Raw genomic sequence first — 17610 nt, forward strand, 5'->3', positions numbered from 1 at the left:
GCTTATTTTATCTTGTATTAGATAAATAAATAATATATAATAAATAGTAGCTTCACATAGTATAAATAGTATATGTTTAAAAAATACATAATAGAATGCCAATAGATATCACACTCTTGTCATTAAGAGATCACAGTTAAAAAACTGCTTTATATGAATGTAAATTTAATGTAAGAGTATTTATGTTGATAAAAATGAACAGTTATAAGTTAAAAGCTCAAAGCTGTTCTTTAAACCAAAAATTGTGCTATTAGATTAGCTAAACCGAGTATTGATATTGAAACATGGAATATGATTGATCCTATTGTTAAAAGATTTCGCCTGTTCTGCGATGACAAATGCAACATGGTTGGTAACGTATATATGTATACGAATCCACAAATCGCTCCACTGAATCTGAGAAAAATGTAATTGTACTTCGTATATAAACTGACTATGTTAAGTTGACCTATGTTTTATTAGATAATTATTAATTTATTGGATTGACTTACCTTATGACAGTTCCTATGTGGGGCATGAATATTGCAAATAATACACATATAATAATAACTAGGCAATTAAGTGCAATGACGTGTAAAACACTAGGGTAAATTGATAATTCGAGAGCTGCAAACACTTGAACTCTTAGCATGTACGATATTAAAGGGTAGACAGTCAATAGTTGGAAGAATAGGAAAATTCTGGCGATAATGCTGAACACATCTGTTCTGGGGAAGTTGTTTAAAAAGTTCTGAAAAAAAAAAATAATAGTAAGACTACATTATTAATAAAATTATCTATGTATTTCAGTACACATAAAATTGAAGGACAATTATGTATCATAATGGGTATAAACATGGCCTAATTATTGTTTACATATAATTAATTGTGTGTAGGTACCTAATTGATGGACACTTAAGAAAATTGTATGAAATTATGTGCAAAATCTTCTCTCAGTGTGGTTAACATTAACCATTAATTATAATTAATCGTGTATTGGTACATTTTACTGTAATACAACATTTCATAAAGCATGTTAATGAAAGTGTTTAATTAATATAGTGGAATTGCAGATCATTAGTCTATATTAACTATTATGGACATGACTTTTCAATATTTTAAATTATTGAAAATTGTGTTGTTAAAGTTGCCAAATTTAAAAAACATTAAAACCAGATATATTGGATCAAAAAAAAAAAAAAAAAAAACATTTAAGTATTTATATATTTGATATTTATTAAGTAAGTACTCAATTTTTAATAATTTTACTGAATGATTCAATTATTAATTTTTCAATCTTATATTTTATCATGTTTTTTTTATTATAAACATTATAAATTTTTACTAGTATACAATAAAATGTATTTTTTAGTGACACATCAAATTAAATATTTGTATAATAACCGTATTGTATAAAATGATAGTATTAATATTAATTAAATTATTTTGTGTTGTTAATACAACAGGTGAGAAAATACAAACTAAACAAGAACATGAGTACTCAATAACCAATAGTACCTATTGGGTGTTTTTTATAAACAATCATAATGCTATTACACATATTAAAATTTAAAATATTTATACGCAAGTATGGATTGTTCCGAATTGATAAATTAATACTGACATTGTTATACAATATACTGCAGTGCTGTAGTTAGATTAATTTTTATTTTACGAACCTAAAAAGGAAATTAATGATTTTGTTTGTGTGTAGTATTATTCGATTAAAAAAAAAGCGTAAAATAACAATATTTATCTTCGCAAAACAAAAAATTGTGCAATAATAATCTGAATTCTAGTTTTACAATGCTTTCGGTTTAAAGTTTAGTATGATAAAAAAAATGATTTTATACTTTTTCCGTTTCGTTTCAGAAATCGGAATACATTTAATTTTCTTGCTTACGATGTAGGTACAGTTGCAAATAATATGCAATGTTTTATGTATGTTTTATGTTTTATGTACCGCATCGTATAGTCGGGTATATAAACACATCGTTTGATTGAGTGAACGTTATTAGCAGTTTGCCCATTGTAAGTGTTCCTTATAACTAACGTTATATATATATATATATATATATATATTAAGTATAGATAAATTCGTCAATACTTGTTTTCACAAATCAAATTCGTCAATTGACTAATTAACCATGATTTCAATGTTGGTGTTACAATTAAGAACCGAAATATCATACATCAAAACTAGTTTTAACTAGTTATACTATAAAATTAACCAGGACTTCATTATTGTTAATAGTTTTTAAATAAAATTCTGTAATAAAAGTAAATTTTAAATAAGTGTAATTTTTATTATTTGTTATGATAAAGCAAACTATTGTAGAATTACAGTTCTCTAGCCGTCTCTATTAACTTGAAAATTATTCCAGTTTGCTTCGCCTCCTAAGTTTTCTATATCTTTCTTAACTATATCTTCCCATCTCAATTTTGGTCTTCTCAAGGGCCATTTTCTTACTGGATTCTGTTCCAGCACTATTTTTAGTAGAGAGTCCTGGCTTCGCATTACATGTCCTACCTATCGCAACCTTCTTTTCTTGATCGTCTCTGCTATGTTATTTTCATTAAAAATTTCTTGTAGTTCTCTATTCCTCCTTCTTCTCCACTCACCCGTGATGTCGTCTTTTATATAACCGAAGATCTTCCGTAATATTTTCCTTTCTAGAATTAAGAACTTATTTTCATCTGATTTTCTTAGTGCCCAGGTTTTCGATTCGTATAATATCACTGGTCGAATTAGGCTGGTATACAAACGTCTCTTTATCTCTATTGATAATGATCTAGAACTTAATAGTTTTACTATACCATAAAAAGTCTTATTTCCCGCTTGGATTCTCGCAGCTACTTCTTTGGTGATATCATTTTTTTCACTCAGAATTGAGCCAAGGTATTTGAACGAATTTACTCTCTTAAATTTAAAATGACCCACCTCCAAAATGTGGTCCATCCAATTTTGTCTACCAATAATCATTTATTCAGTGTTTTGTTCATTAATTTGTAGTCCTTCACAGAGCTATTTTACTCCATATTGAGATTCGTCCATCAACACTATATCATCGGCATATGCCAATAAAGGAATAGCTGAGTTCTGGAGTTGTATTCATTCGTGGGGTTCAATTTTCATTTATCTTATTACTTTTTCCAGAACCAGGTTAAAAGGAATAAGTGAGATGGAATCACCTTTCCTGAGTCCGGATCTTACTGTAACTGGATCCGATTTCATATTTCTGACTTTAATTTTGACCACGGTTTTCATGATGCTGATTGAGATTAAATTGATCAACTTCTGGGGAAAATCGAACGCTTTCAAAATATTTATGAGAATTTCCCTATGAATACTGTCGTATGCTTTTTTGAAATCAACAAATAACGTATTTATCTCTTTATCGAATTCCCATGTCTTTTGGTATGATTGTCTGATAATAAATATTTGGTCCGTCGTTAACTTTCCCGGTCTAAAACCTCCTTGATACTCACCAATTGTCTGTTCTGCTTTTTCCTTTAGTCTTGTTAGAATACAATTTGAGAACATTTTATACGCCACATTCAATAGGGCAATCTCCCTATAATTATTGTGGTCTTGTTTATCTCCTTTTTTGTGTATTGGGCAGATTAGGGACGTTTTCCAATCTTCTGGAAATTCTTCCGTTACCCATACTTTTTTAATCACTTGCCAGATCCATTGTATCATGTCCTCTCCTCCTTTTTTCAGCAATTCAGCCTGGAGACCATCCTTGCTTGGAAACTTATTGTTTTGTAGATTCTTTATTTGTAATTTTATTTATTCTAGAGTTGGCTCTAGGCATTCTTGGTCATTTATATTTTCTAGGTCAAACGTGAACAATTCATCTGGTTTTTCACAGTTCAGTAGCTCTTCAAAATATTTCTCCCATTCCTTAGTTATATATTCATCTGTAGTGACTAAGGATCCACTACAACCTCTAATAAGACGTTCGTTTTTTTTTTAAATCCCTACTTAAATTCTTAATAGTCTTGTACATGTCTCCGTGTTTTGCTTGCTTTAAAATCTTGTTCTGCTCTTTCTAACAAGTTACGTACAAATTTTTTTTTCTCATGTCATAAAATGTTATTTGCTTCCTTTTGTCGTGTGATAAACCTTGTTTTCTTTATCTCATTGTTCGTATCCATTAACCATTCTTCGCGAGCAAATTTTCTTCTTTGTAGTACTTTCTGTCACATATTATTGAACCAAACTTTTGATACATTTCTTTTTGTTCCTATAACTCCTGTCACTGCTGCTTCTATAGTCAGGAAGAAGAAGTTAGGTATATTGTATGACAGTCGATTTTTGACCGCCGGCCGATCGAAGTTATTTTAATTTATTTTCATAAATTATGTCACGATAAATGCCATGATAGTTTACCTTTTAAAAACAAATAATAAAAATAATACTAATTTCTGATAGACTTTTGTTACAAAATTATATTTTAAAATTAGTATTAAAATTGATGTCCTGGTTAATTCTAGTTTTTTTAGAATTTCGGATTTTAACTGTAATATATATATATATATTTGTGTGTATATTAATACTTACATCCTCGATGCACGATTTGGCCAATGGGAAACACACGTAAAAAGTGATTCCGATGAGTATGTACGTGAAGAGAACCAGAGAGAATGCTATCGACAGATCTCGTCCCTATAACGATTGAGAAAATTCGTACAGTTAGTATTTGAAACGGTTTTTGCGGCTAAACGAGTACTCGCGTTATGTTTCTGGTGCTCGTTGTTCCTCATAATCGTGATGATGATGTTGTGTATGAACATCGACAGGGTGAGCATGCCCGAAGTCGCGGGAAAAGTGTTCTTGTACAGTTCTGAGTAGTCCGTGGACCCGGCCACCACAGGTGTGGACACGTTTATGCCCCAGCTGTACGACTTGATGATGACGAAAAAGAACAGGTACAGCACCGACAGGGTTCCTGCGAGTTAGAACAACAGTCGAATCGACGTTATTTTGGCTATAAGTGCTACTTCAGGAGTGCTCTGGATTCACCTAAGCAATTGAACTTCGTGAAGAACGTCGCCGACCGGAAGTTCAGAAGCGGGGCCACGATGGCGATGAGGAACACCGGCACCGTCGTGTGGAGATCCCAAATCTTCTCGTACAACGTCCACGGCCTCGTCGCGCTCACCGTGGCGTTGTTGTAGGCCGCATTGCTTGGACATAATACTGAAACGAAACGAAACATTTTGCCCGTGTCACATTACAATACAATAATTGCGAACGAAAATTCAACGTATAAATCGTGTGTGTCACTCACGTTTGGTGGTGTTGAATTCGAACGCCCCGGTGTGTTCGTCGGCGAAAAAAAAATCTACCTCACAAAACAAAACATAACTATAGTGATAATAAAAAAAAAAATTGTGACAATATCATAGTAATACGATTACAGTAATAATAGTTAGAATCGGGAATCATATAATGTTCCGATCGAACGCCTAAAATGCTAAAACGTGGTTACATTATTTGGATGTTTCGTAAGTAAAAAAAACGAATTATTCTTGAACTAAGAAAACAAAGTTTTATTAGACTTTATAACTCCTGCACCTATAACTAATATTTATTAAGATCATACCACGACGGTCGTTCAACAACGAAAAAGATATTTTCATAATTCCCAATAGTAGATATCTACCGTTATGATAGAAGATATTCGCAAAAATAACAACAACGAAAAAATTGTACGATTTATACATGTAATTGGTTTTTGAATAACAGTCTTGATTTTAAAAAACTATTTTGATCGCAATTTTTTCGCTTAGCATTAACATTCTCGTAAGTTATATAACACGAAATTATTCGTTTTATCAAAGATTATTAAAATATAAGTAAACGGTCCTTAATATTGTGCTCCAGTTTTATTTTACGTTAATATACAACATTTATTAATATTATTCAATTAATGAATTATTTTAATAAAATTAACTCTACTACAGTTAATGTCCAATTTCCAATCTAGAAATTTGCCAAATGAAACTGTATGCACGTTTCCCGAAAAAAATTAGACGAAATACTATATTTTAGAATATTTATCGGGAAAATAGAATATTTAATAGATTGTACAACGTTTAAATTCAATCCTACAGCCCCGGTTTATTGTAATTATTCCAACAATATAATATTTTATGTTTTGAATCTATCAAATGTATTTGGTATAGTATTTGAAATACACTTCTACGTGAAAAGTAAAAATTTCCACGTGCCACGTTCAATTCGACAAATCGTTTGTTTATAGACTTGTAGAGATTTATTTTTCTCGTTTAAATGCACACGTGATGCAAGACGCATGACTGTATGTTGAGTATCTATATGACTAACATAAAATCAAAGTAAATATTTTATCGGGAACCTAAACATAACACTATTCCACTCAGATTATTCTGATGTTATTCATCGTTCATAAGAATGACCGCTGTCTCTTATCGTGAAAGTATCCGACTGAATAGTATAAAAAATTTGACATCAATATCCAGTAGACTATGTTGGCGCCCAGCAAAATCATGAATGAAAACAATTTCGATATGACTTCGGCCCAAGGACCCAGTAGTTTTCTACTCAATTGGGCTACTTCTCCGGTATCGTTTCCTTATAAATCAAACACAACGCATTAATTATACCGCTAATGGTCTGAATTAATTATAATATGATATGGCTGATACGGTAATATTAACCGTCGTATTGATTGGACCCGATGCTAACACGTTCGTTGTTTAAAAATATTATTTACCGTGAAGTACTTGCACTTTTAAAATGCAATTGGACGTGTACAGGCAAAGCCCGGCTATGAGAAACATGAGGAACAGACCCATTACTAGTCCTGCTTGTTCTACACTCCAAGGCATCGCCAATATAGACGTTCCCATAATAGTGTTCCATATTGAAAAACTATAACAACAAAGTTGTGTTTTTTAAATATTAAACGTTTATCATTTATAATAAACAACAGCAGTTTATGTCCGTGCCATAGATTAATATTAAATTTTGTTAAAGGTTTACGGGTTGTACGAAATAGTATTGTCCACTGCAGGCGAATATCCCCGTAAAAATAGGACGAGGTTGCAAGCGGTAAATATGTTTATGAAGAATAAAAAAAAATGTTAAAGATTTTCATGTGAATTCCACGAACAAATGGATACGTTGGTGTACGACAATTAATGTTATGATTTATGTTTGAACATTTTAAAGTATGCCTGCATAGTAAACGAAGTTGTTGCCGTGGCCGAACTGGCAGGGCGGGTAGATCGCCATGCTCACGCAGGCTCTCTAGAAATTGTAAATTGTATGCTTAGACCTCAAGTTAGGTTAGGTTAGTTGTATCACAAACTAACTGATACCCACCTGGGCCTTCAAGACCTCAGTCCGCCCCGGAATGTTACGTGTCAATCATCGGAGAATAATTATTGAATACCTCTGTTCAGGTATTTAATAATATATTAATAAAATAAACAAAAAAAAATACCATAACATAATTAACAGAATATAGTCGGTCGTTGTTTTCCTTTCGGTAAATTATATTCCGAATCCGGCAAAACGCTCACACAGACGATCGGAGCTCTAGAATAATGCGTACGGAAGCTTTTTGGTTTTTATACACCGCTCGACAACGAGTATTGTCCCTGACCCGGATTTAAAAACTGTATCGAAAAATATGCAGACACGACACACGTCAATATAATATACACACATAATATAATGTACATGCATGTACACTGTACATGCGTATATGGACCTAAGGTCAATGCCACCGCGGAACAGTACGCCTTGATAAAAGATACGTTTTGTTCGTTTCTTCAGAAACGTAAATATTTCGCGTGTCGTATACTGCAGTGTACACACAATCGCATTTAAAACGTCATCGTCTAGAACAATAAAGCCTTAACATGGGTCATACAGCGTTGCAACGATACACGGTGTTTTTTATAAAATCTTTCGGGGCCCGTCTAAAAATCTTATTTGTCATGTCAAAGTAAAAATTCGAACAATGTGTAAACAACAAAAAAAAAAAAAATAAATAAAAAAAAATACGTTTCGATCCAAGAACATATGGAACAGCCAGACATTATGTATTTGACTATCATAATATTATACTATATCATCATTACTCCACTAAAACTTTACGTACGCCCGCAACTCGCAAGTGATTAATAATAATTTCTTTTCCGAAAATCTTGACCTTAAGTTGCGCTTTACATACGTACGAATGAAATATGCTCATATTTGATTAGGTTGCAGTGGCGTATATAGGAGGGGGGAGGCTAGTGGGCTACAGTCCCACCCCCGAAATGTTTTAAAAAACTTAAAAATTATTTTAAACGTATGTTATATTTTAATGGTGCTTTATGCTTATTTAGAATTTGCGTCAAATCGTTTTGGGACATTCTGTAAATGAAATGTAGATAAGTACCTACTGTGTCTTGTTCGTGATTCCTGGATAGCAGTGGTAATTAAACTCTGTCTATAGTAGCCCCTCTCGAATATATTTTCTATATACGCCACTGTTAGGTTAATCAAAACTCCGGTGAATATCGTGAACCCTTATTTACCCGGTTTACATGCGGATAGATTTTTTGAATTTTAACGAGTAATCGATTAATTTCGAGTGGGATTCGTTTTCACGAGATGTGTGCCTTTCCCTTTTCCACCAAATGATATTTTGACCGATAACCATTTCCACCAAAACAATTTCTACTACAAAACTCACCAGTTAAACGTATTTAGCACAGTATTATGTGTGTTAGGTATTTATATAATTTTTATTGAACTCTGTAATGAATTTGATTTTGTTGACTTGTTTAACATTAAAATAAAATACGATAGCAATAAATTAATAACTCCCCATCAGTACCGGAAAGGTTATCATATATATATCTATACCATAATATATTATGTCTATATATTTAAAAATCATAAACTTAAACATAGTACTAAAAAACGAGTTTTCTCATGTACTAATATGTACTTTTAAGTCGATTAAATTAGATAAATCATAAACAATCTATTAACTTGATTTGTTACGACTCTACGAGTATTTCCAGTCTATAAATAGTGTACTTTTCATATTTATAAAAAAATAATTCATGTACTTGTAAGTGATATTGAAATCGGTTCGGCGTAAACAGGTATCAATCAAAATATAATTTGGTGGAAAAGGGAAAGGTATACTTTTGGCGTAAACGTGTTACGCCCCTAATTATTGCGACATGGTGTTCATCAAAAGCCAGTATATATTATACTCATACGTACATCGCGAGAAGTATAATTTACATCCGTTTTTAATGGCATCACGGTTATAAAAATACTGCGCCGGCGAAGTAAAATAGAAAATGAATATCATTACGAGTAAATTTGTAGGCAGTATTACGAAAACATTGCTGTTGTCGACATTTTCCGTTCAAAATTTGAAGTTTTCAAATTTAAAAGAAGAAAAAAGCAAACATTAGATTACCTGAGAATCTAAAAAGTTTGCAATCTTAACGGGAAAACCTGTTTAGTGATAAATACGGTATACGAACGGGCTTAAGGTAGAACACCGGTATATCATTAGGATAATATTTTCAAATGTTTGAAAATATTTCAAAAGGTAGGTAAATATTACAAATAATTTAAAAGATCATTGTCCTTTTTTCCGTAATACTGTTGTACGCGGGCGCCCTAACGATAATGACATGTATATCGTATAAAAGCGGCGCGAAAAATTACATAGCAAATAAGTTTTTACACGTTTAAGCACTGTAAACACGTATATATAGATATATATATATATCGATGGCATTTTGTTGAAAGGGCGTATACCACAAAAAAAACGAAAAATGTGTTTTTGGTATCAAAATTTTCAGAAAAAATAGGCGCATAATCTGTTATATTGAGGTGGTTAGAAATATTAAGAATTATTCTCTATATAGTGGATATAAGTTATCCAAACGCCCTAAAGAATATATATATATTTGAACGGAGAATTTTAAAAGGGCGTATACTACAGGAATTGCTAGTGGTTTATCGAATAAACTAAGCATTTGAATGATAATTGTTATCAAATTATCAACATGCCTACTAAATGAAGGTATATCCAAGATCAACCGACCTTAGGTTAGGTATCATTTAGCGGTATCATTTTTAAAAACACTATTTTGTTCCTCCTGAACAATTTCAATTATGTGGTATACGCCCTTTCAACAAAACACCATACTATATATATATATATATAAGTGCATAAGAATACGTACGAATACATAACAGACATCGATGTAATAAAATGTACGAGTGTTACGGCCGCGAAACCCTGCGCGACCGCGCACCGGCCGTTGAACCCGAACGACGACGGCGAGCTCGGTGTATAAGGTGCAACGACCCCAGACTCTCCGGGGTTCGTTTGGCAGATCAATAAACCCCTTTTCGCCGTCGCCGTAACCGTCGATGGACGTTTGGCGCGCGTATATACGGTCACGGGGAACAGCGCGCGTTCCGCCTCCGTCGTCGCGCCGCTGTTTCAACCCCATTCATCAAATGCCGGCCGGCCGGCCTACCGGTCGGCGGTCACCGCACGTCGTCTTACGCTCGTTCATCACCTATTTTCCGCAGTCCTGTGCACCCCCACCGACCGCGGTTGAGAATTTTACGTACAACCGTACATCAGATCATCTCTCTCGAGTAACATCGATCTCGTACCACGTGAATTCGATCCACACAACACCACAGCGTATTTATTACACATAAAAATATCTCTCGTGTTACACGATTCTTTTGTGTCGTTGTTTTAACGCCTTCACTTCCGGACGCTGTGCCGTCGAACACCAAAGAATCTCGCAGGTTCCGAATAATAAGGTAATACTATCTCTCTCTCTCTCTCTCACACACACACACGTACACGTACACGTGTCACCAGCAGTAGACGTAACGTGTAGTGCAGTGCACATATTATATACGCGCGTATGTTTATAATAATATGTTTTTGTTATTTATGAGATTCTCTTATTGTTGCCTGCTCTGCATGTATATAGCTACAATATTTTACTCGATATTACATAGATAGTACTGATCGTACTCATAGTCATGCGCACGGGAGGTGCCAATTGTGCCGGGGCACCTCCCGAAATGGTGTAAACGGAGACCTGCAGTTTAAGCCTAAGAGTAAGGGGCGCACATTATAACTAATTTTTTTTAAAGATGTTTCGTAGTAGAAAAAATAAAACTAAATTTTCGTGCAAAAACTTCCGATGATAATGTAACAGCTACAATTGGCTACAAAAGTACAAATCATAAATATTTGAAGTAGTCTGAGAAAAAACATCCGAGATTCAAGGAAAACATATTCATTGGGATTAATATATCACAATGTTCAATTTAGAGTAAAAGTTATGTTTATTTAATTATTTATACATTATAATTTATTAAATACACCTACCTACACGTTTTGATAAGATAGGCCTCAAAAGTATTATAGGCACCCCCTGAAATACAGATCTGCGCATGCCTATGATCGTACTCTTCTCCAACACTATCCAATACGTGTTTTAATCGAATCTTCACATCAGTTTATGTAAGTTATGCGCACGCGGTGATTCAAATGCAAAAGTATTTTCCGATTTTACTCATGGTCAGAGCTAAATTCTGCAATAAAGATATTTTTTTTTGATAACAAATCTGTAAATACCTACTTCCTGTCGTATCTATTTCCCAAAATATTTATAACATTAACTAAATAGGTACGCAAGACGTTATTTAAGTTTGTTAAGTTAATTTTTTAATAAATAATATAGTATATTATCTTACGCAAAAAGCCTTTCAAGTAAAATATTTCCCATAGAATGTTGATATTTCCGTGGTCCGCGCAAAACCTATGTGAATTTTTACTAACATAATTTATTTGTATAATAATATTTTTTTTATGATATATCTATTAAGACTTTATTTTAAGTACTTTTAGTAATTAATATGAACAAATTAATAATAAAAACCATTAATCATAGAGTTGTGGCCTTTAATATATTATAACAAAAAATTGTATTGAATATATACTTACATTGTAATAACACTATTTTGGGTGTACGGTTCAGTGGTAATCTAAAATTATAAAACAAAAATATAAGAAATTATTATTGAATAAATAAAAAACAATAATATTGGTGAAGTTCAGATACAAATATAGGTGAAGTTCGTTATAAGTATATTAGTAAATTTTATTTTTATTTTTAATTAGTTTTTTATTCGATCTACTGCACGCGAAACAGCAAGAATAGTTAATAAATTATTATTTTAAGAAGACAGATGTACGAGTAGTATATTGTAAGAGCCCTCCTAGTGGTGGTACTATACCACATAATTAAAAATATTAATACTATTAATAATGATTTATAAAATAATTATCTAAAATTAGAAACTTAGGTTTCATTTATAATTGTATAAATTAATTTCAAATTTTTTTTAAATTACACTAGGTGGAAGCCATTTATTTAATAAATGTTCAGCCAATTTTTAATTTCGTTATTACCTGAAGGGGATCTAATAAAATGAAAGTAAGAATACTGTTAAGGAATTAAAAAAAAAAAAATGTTATCTTAAGTATGTACTTATATTTTTTAAAAACGTTGCTGAGAGAAAACGTTTGCACAAATTAACTACCCCCCTCACCCCATAAATCCATATATTCACTATAAAAATAAATAATTTCAAGAGGAGTCAAAAGAAATTATTGACTTTAGTTTTAATATAAACAACTGTTTATTTATTATAAATTTATTAAAAAAACAATAAAATATTTTCGGCAAAATACGGTTAACTTAATTATATATATACGATTTATAAATTTGTACACTCATTCCAGAAATGGTATTCAGTATCAACTATTAGCTATTAGTTATTTATTATATATTTATACTAGCTGAATTACCCGTTATTGCCGGGTTGTATTGTTTTTATCTGGCAAGATTAAATATTGTCTATTTAAAAAAAATTTAAATAAGATTGTTTAAAAAATATTTAATTAGTTATTAAGCTGATTATTATCATTATTTGTTTTATTTATTATAGCTTTTGACATCAACTTCGCTTGCGCTAGTATACAGATATAAATTGTGTATACTGGCTTCACGCGTGGTTTAAATTGTTAAATTGATTAATTGTTTGAGTGTTGATGTTGTTTAATGTTTTATAAAAATCCGAATCTTATGAATTTAGAAAAATGTATTACACTGTGACTATGTGCTTCACTCATGTTCACTTTTTTTTTCGTTATCCTAATATACCTATAAGCTTTAGTAGGTATATAATAAAAAATAATAATTTATGACAACAATTTGGTTATAAAACTTTTCTGTAAACTACATTTGATGTATTTACTGTTGGTGTCAAAATAACTAAGCTTGTTGGGGTACTGACTTTGTAGCATGCTACATAAAATATTCCATGTGAAAAAACCATCTTCTCTTATATCGATTCCTGCAATTTTCAAAGTTTGACCTTGTAATTTATTAATTTTTCATAGCAAAACATACTTTGACAGCAAACTGCATTCTCTTGAATTGGAATGGATAATCTGATGGTATTATTGATATGTGAGAAATAAAAACTGATTCACCTTTTGCAGATCCAGTCATCAATTCAGCTTCTATCAAATTTTTTTGAAGACCAGTAATACGTAGAGGTGTGCCATCGCACAGTTTTTGTGAACTATGATTTTATAGAAAGATTATGGGAGTACCAATTTTTAGTGTTAATAAATGTGGTGAAAATCTAGGAGGTTTGAGTGAATTAAAAAATTCAACTAAATAATTAACTGCATCATCTACTTCTAATACTAAATTCACCCAATCTGTATTCCACATTTTTTTTATGTTAAAATGGCCCTCTCATATAGGCAGTCCATTGATATTTCTTTGAGGTTTTTCGATAACAGGATATATTTTGTCTGTAAGTTCTTTTAAAGTTTTTACAACAGTACCTAATCCTGTCGGCAAAGTAATTTTATCTTCATACTCTGGATATTTTCCATCTTCTATTCTTAAAAGTAGCTTAAAAAACTGTTCAGCAGTTCTGTCTCCTTTTAAATGTAATCGCATATTTATAGTCAAAGAAAATTTTTCTATTTGAGGCCATAAATATGAAGACTTGATGCATGTTGCAATTTCATTAGCTCGAGTTTATCTAAGAACGACTGGTAAAGTTTGTCGAAGATTTCCAGCTAGCAGTATTGTGACTCCTTCCATCAATAAATTTGAATTCTCCACATTCTTCAGACAGTTGTTTAAAGCCTTAAATCCTTTCTTATGAGACATTGGACTTTCATCCTAAACTATGAGCTTAAATTTTTTCAGAACTTTCGCCATATTAGATTGTTTATTAATATTGCACGTTGGAGTCTCAATGGTGTTCAGATTGAATGGCAACTTGAAAACAGAATGAGCAATTTTTTCTCCATGTAAAAAAGTAGCAGCAATTCCTGATGATGCAGTTGCAATTAAAATCACATATGAGCTTCTTACTTTAGCCAAAATTAGAATGATTAATTAGGGTTTACCAGTTCCACCAAGAGCATAATCCATATAAATATACATTTTCCTAAATTTAATTTACTACTGATTTACTTAAAATAATTTCTTTTTTGTGATAAACATATTTAGATTGTAAATAAATAATTCGTATTGTAATGATTAATTTAGCTATATAGTATGTCCAGAAAACTAAATCTCGTATAAGATAATTGTCATTGTAACAAATGTATGTACCTTAGTTACTATTAAAAAGTAAATTTTAGAAACCATAATACAATTTTAGAATTTAAAAATATCATTATTTATTACAATCAGCTATTACAATAATAGTTTGAAAATTAAAGACTACGCAGGTCGTTATTAATAATAACAATATTAATGATATTACTAATTTTTTTTTATAAATTATGGAACTTTGAGCTTTAAATGTTCAAGACAACGTTTTAGTACAATCCGTACTATTCAATTTTAATTATATTATATGTAAAAAAAATATAAAATTCTTAAAATAACTATTAACTAATAATTGTTATGGAAAATTTAAACTTTAAAATAATAATTTTAGGATAGCTTCAATTGAAGTAATTTTTAGTAAACTTTTGAACATTATTTAATTAATGTTTTTATATAAAACAATATAAGTATAACAATTATAATTAATAATTGACCAGTGATATTTTTTCTTTTATTTCTATGTTAAAATAATATATACAATAAAAATTAAAAATACAATCGCTTGAATAAAACAATTAACTAATCATTCAAGATAAAAACGGGATTATTTCAGTGACAGTTAGATTTAATATGTTTAAAAATGTTAAAAATGTTAAAATATCATAATAGTTCATCAATTATTTACGTAAATAATAATATCATGTTGTAGATAATATTTATTTATTAATCGTTTAACTTAATATTTGTATGCGTTGTAACGACAATTCATTATTACATTGTAACTATATAAAATATGAAACTTACTGTATCGCCCAAAGGTATATAAGGCTGTAATTTTCGATAAAATTTTGGTCTATTTAATATGTCATAGTCCAAACTAAACGATCTAAAATTGATAACAGCATTAATCAACACAGTTTAACTAGTGATTAGATAATTTATGAAGAACATGAACTTTACAATGTCTCTGAATGTCGAGCATACCTCAAGTAATACGGATATAACAATTCATTAGCTTTTGAATGCGTAGTAGGGGCTTTATTGTTTTCTAAATCGCTATTTTCCGAATCATATTTAAATATAAATCCATTTTCTCTAGAAAAAAAAAAAATGAATAAATGAAATAATTGTTGGTACAATAAAAACAAAATGTTAACGTGTAGCCGATAAAAAAATGTTTAAATAATATGTTTTGTTAAACTCACGCTAAACTTGTTCTGCTCAAATCGGAATTTAAAAGCGGTTGAATTTCGCAATCCGTGATCATAGACTTTGCTCTTGGTCTGGTAGACCTTTTAAAAGATTTTTTAGAAACTCGGCCCATTATAGGTATTTACGCGATCATAATTAAAACATTGAAAATTGTTACTTTGCGAACGATACAATATAATATTTCATACACTCCACACAGTCGTAAATCTGACGCACTTGTAAGACTCACTCGGAGCTATGCTGTAGTCTTATTTTTACGTTACACTACTATAATGTTATGTTGTTCGGAATTTATCGATATCAACGTTGACCCTTATACCCGCCTATTCACCTTGTTCTGGTAGCCTAATTTGTGAAACAACGTGTGTTCCGTATGCTATTGTACAGACGGTTAATAATTTTCGGGCTTGAGAGTAGAGATTTAATTTCAAATGAGTTTAGTCAAAGGCTTGGAAAGGCGTGGTTGTATATCAAATGATTATAATATCATCCACGTTTATTTGTGCAAAAAATTATTGAGAACAAGGTTACATTCGATTTTATAGTCAGTTACGATTTATTTTTATATGGTAGGTAGATGATAGTTGTGTGATAGTACGTGTAATTGCTAATTATTTTTATAATATAATACTAACCAACATATTTTATGCAATATTAGATAATACTGATTGATTTTCAAGGCCAAATATATTTTATTTTATACGTAAGAAATCGAGTAACATATTGTTATCGCATGATGTGTAATAAGTTAATTCAAATAACCATCATATGCCCAATATTCCCATAACCTATTTAATCATATCGTATTACTTACTATATTTTTAGAACAATAGTTTAATTTACAATAATTGATTTCTTTAATTGTTTTGGGTAGGTACTAGTAGACCATATCTCAAAAACAGTATTTGCCTATGAAATATTATAATTACCATTTCATCAGTTATTCATTCATATTTGCTACTCACTTTGTTGTAATAATTATTTTACTTAATTTACATTAAACTACACCTAATCGGTAAACCTATCCTCAAGGGCGGATTGATCAGGGAGACAAAGGTGCAATCGTTTCCAGGGCTCTCGATCGTGTCATATTAATAAAAATTTAAATATAACAGTAAAGCATCATTAATTAATTTACTATTAAAATGTCAGAAATTTAATTAATTGTATACTATTAACTAAAAACATTTATTAGTTGAAATGTGATAATAATAGTTCAAGTTGATTAACCCTCCGGCCTCGTTATACCCAGTCCGCTTCTGCATATTCTACTTAGAACCTTAACATTAGAATACGTTCAATACAATTTTGTATTATAATATAAACAAAATAATCGTATTTATATTTACAAAGGTTGTTTAGAGACTGCTGATTTTCCCGCCGAATATCTAAATAATCAAATAAAAAATATGTTTTGTTTGTATACACTATTGGCATTCGTTGTTTTTCGATGTTTGCAAATGTATTATGACTAGGTATTAGGTAAGCACAGCTGGAGTAAACATTATACATAACATATATATTTAAATGTCGTTTTATAAAAAAAAAAGTCCGTTATTTAACCGTAACATTGTTGATTTTATAATACGTTAAGATATGTAGTCAATGCTGTAACTATAAATTTTTACTGAAATAGTTTTTTTTTCCATACACTTTACTTGCATTGGTTGAGAAACGGATAGATATTATCTTTCTATATGCCATAATAATTTAACATCAAAT

At 30.8% G+C, this 17610-nt stretch overlaps 1 protein-coding gene across 2 annotated transcripts; it reads right to left on the reverse strand.

Annotated features, from left to right (window-relative positions):
- Window positions 1-50: 50 nt before the first annotated feature.
- On the reverse strand, window positions 51-16160 carry LOC112687128 (sodium-coupled neutral amino acid transporter 9-like). Of its 2 annotated transcripts, none has more exons than XM_025559688.1 (12): window positions 15882-16160; window positions 15637-15771; window positions 15481-15562; window positions 12036-12076; window positions 6744-6901; window positions 6440-6601; window positions 5277-5330; window positions 5009-5185; window positions 4720-4934; window positions 4547-4651; window positions 492-730; window positions 51-396 (listed from the first exon to the last, which is right to left on the reverse strand). In XM_025559688.1, the coding sequence occupies exons 1-12, from the start codon at window positions 15998-16000 to the stop codon at window positions 231-233; spliced, it is 1653 nt and encodes a 550-aa protein (XP_025415473.1). In that variant the 5' UTR covers window positions 16001-16160; the 3' UTR covers window positions 51-230. The 2 variants fall into 2 exon arrangements, with proteins under 2 accessions (XP_025415473.1, XP_025415474.1); XM_025559689.1 differs by having other exon boundaries at window positions 15661-15771; window positions 15882-16159.
- Between the last annotated feature and the right edge of the window lie 1450 nt (window positions 16161-17610).

This window comes from Sipha flava, unplaced genomic scaffold (assembly GCF_003268045.1).
Source record: "Sipha flava isolate LNK unplaced genomic scaffold, YSA_version1 332_pilon_pilon, whole genome shotgun sequence".
Lineage (NCBI taxonomy): Eukaryota > Metazoa > Arthropoda > Insecta > Hemiptera > Aphididae > Sipha > Sipha flava.